This window comes from Rhincodon typus, chromosome 23, assembly GCF_021869965.1.
Source record: "Rhincodon typus isolate 14 chromosome 23, sRhiTyp1.1, whole genome shotgun sequence".
Taxonomy (NCBI): domain Eukaryota; kingdom Metazoa; phylum Chordata; class Chondrichthyes; order Orectolobiformes; family Rhincodontidae; genus Rhincodon; species Rhincodon typus.
Genome location: NC_063354.1, coordinates 7,543,197 through 7,543,599, shown reverse-complemented (window position 1 = coordinate 7,543,599; position 403 = coordinate 7,543,197). Strand labels below are relative to the sequence as shown.

Genomic DNA, 403 nt, shown 5'->3' with positions numbered 1-403 from the left:
GGCGGCGTAGGAGGAGGAGGAGGATGGGGAAAGGCAGCGGTGCCTTTGAGAGGCTTCTCGGTGAGAAGCGGCGGCGTTACTCCTCGGTCGTTTTTGTGTTTCACGGGAGCCCGATCACTGCCGCCATTTCACAAGCAGACGCCGAGGGCCGGGAGCTTGGGGCTGGGCCTGGGCTGGGGGTTCGGGTCTCGGGACTGGGCCTGAAACCGGGGTCTCGGGTCTCGGGACTGGGCTTGAAACCGGGGTCTCGGGTCTCGGGACTCGGGACTGGGCCTGAAACCGGGGTCTCGGGTCTCGGGACTGGGCTTGAAACCGGGGTCTCGGGTCTCGGGACTCGGGACTGGGCCTGAAACCGGGGTCTCGGGTCTCGGGACTGGGCTTGAAACCGGGGTCTCGGGTCTCG

General features: G+C 67.0%; 1 protein-coding gene across 1 annotated transcript in view; it reads left to right on the top strand.

The window, feature by feature from the left end:
• The first annotated feature begins 6 nt into the window (after positions 1–6).
• hgs (hepatocyte growth factor-regulated tyrosine kinase substrate) overlaps positions 7–403 on the top strand; it is a 50,159-nt gene continuing 49,762 nt past the window's right edge. The window contains exon 1 of the mRNA XM_048611089.1: positions 7–60. Coding sequence (XP_048467046.1) covers positions 24–60 — 37 coding nt within the window. The 5' untranslated portion in view covers positions 7–23. The remainder of the gene's footprint in view (positions 61–403) is intronic.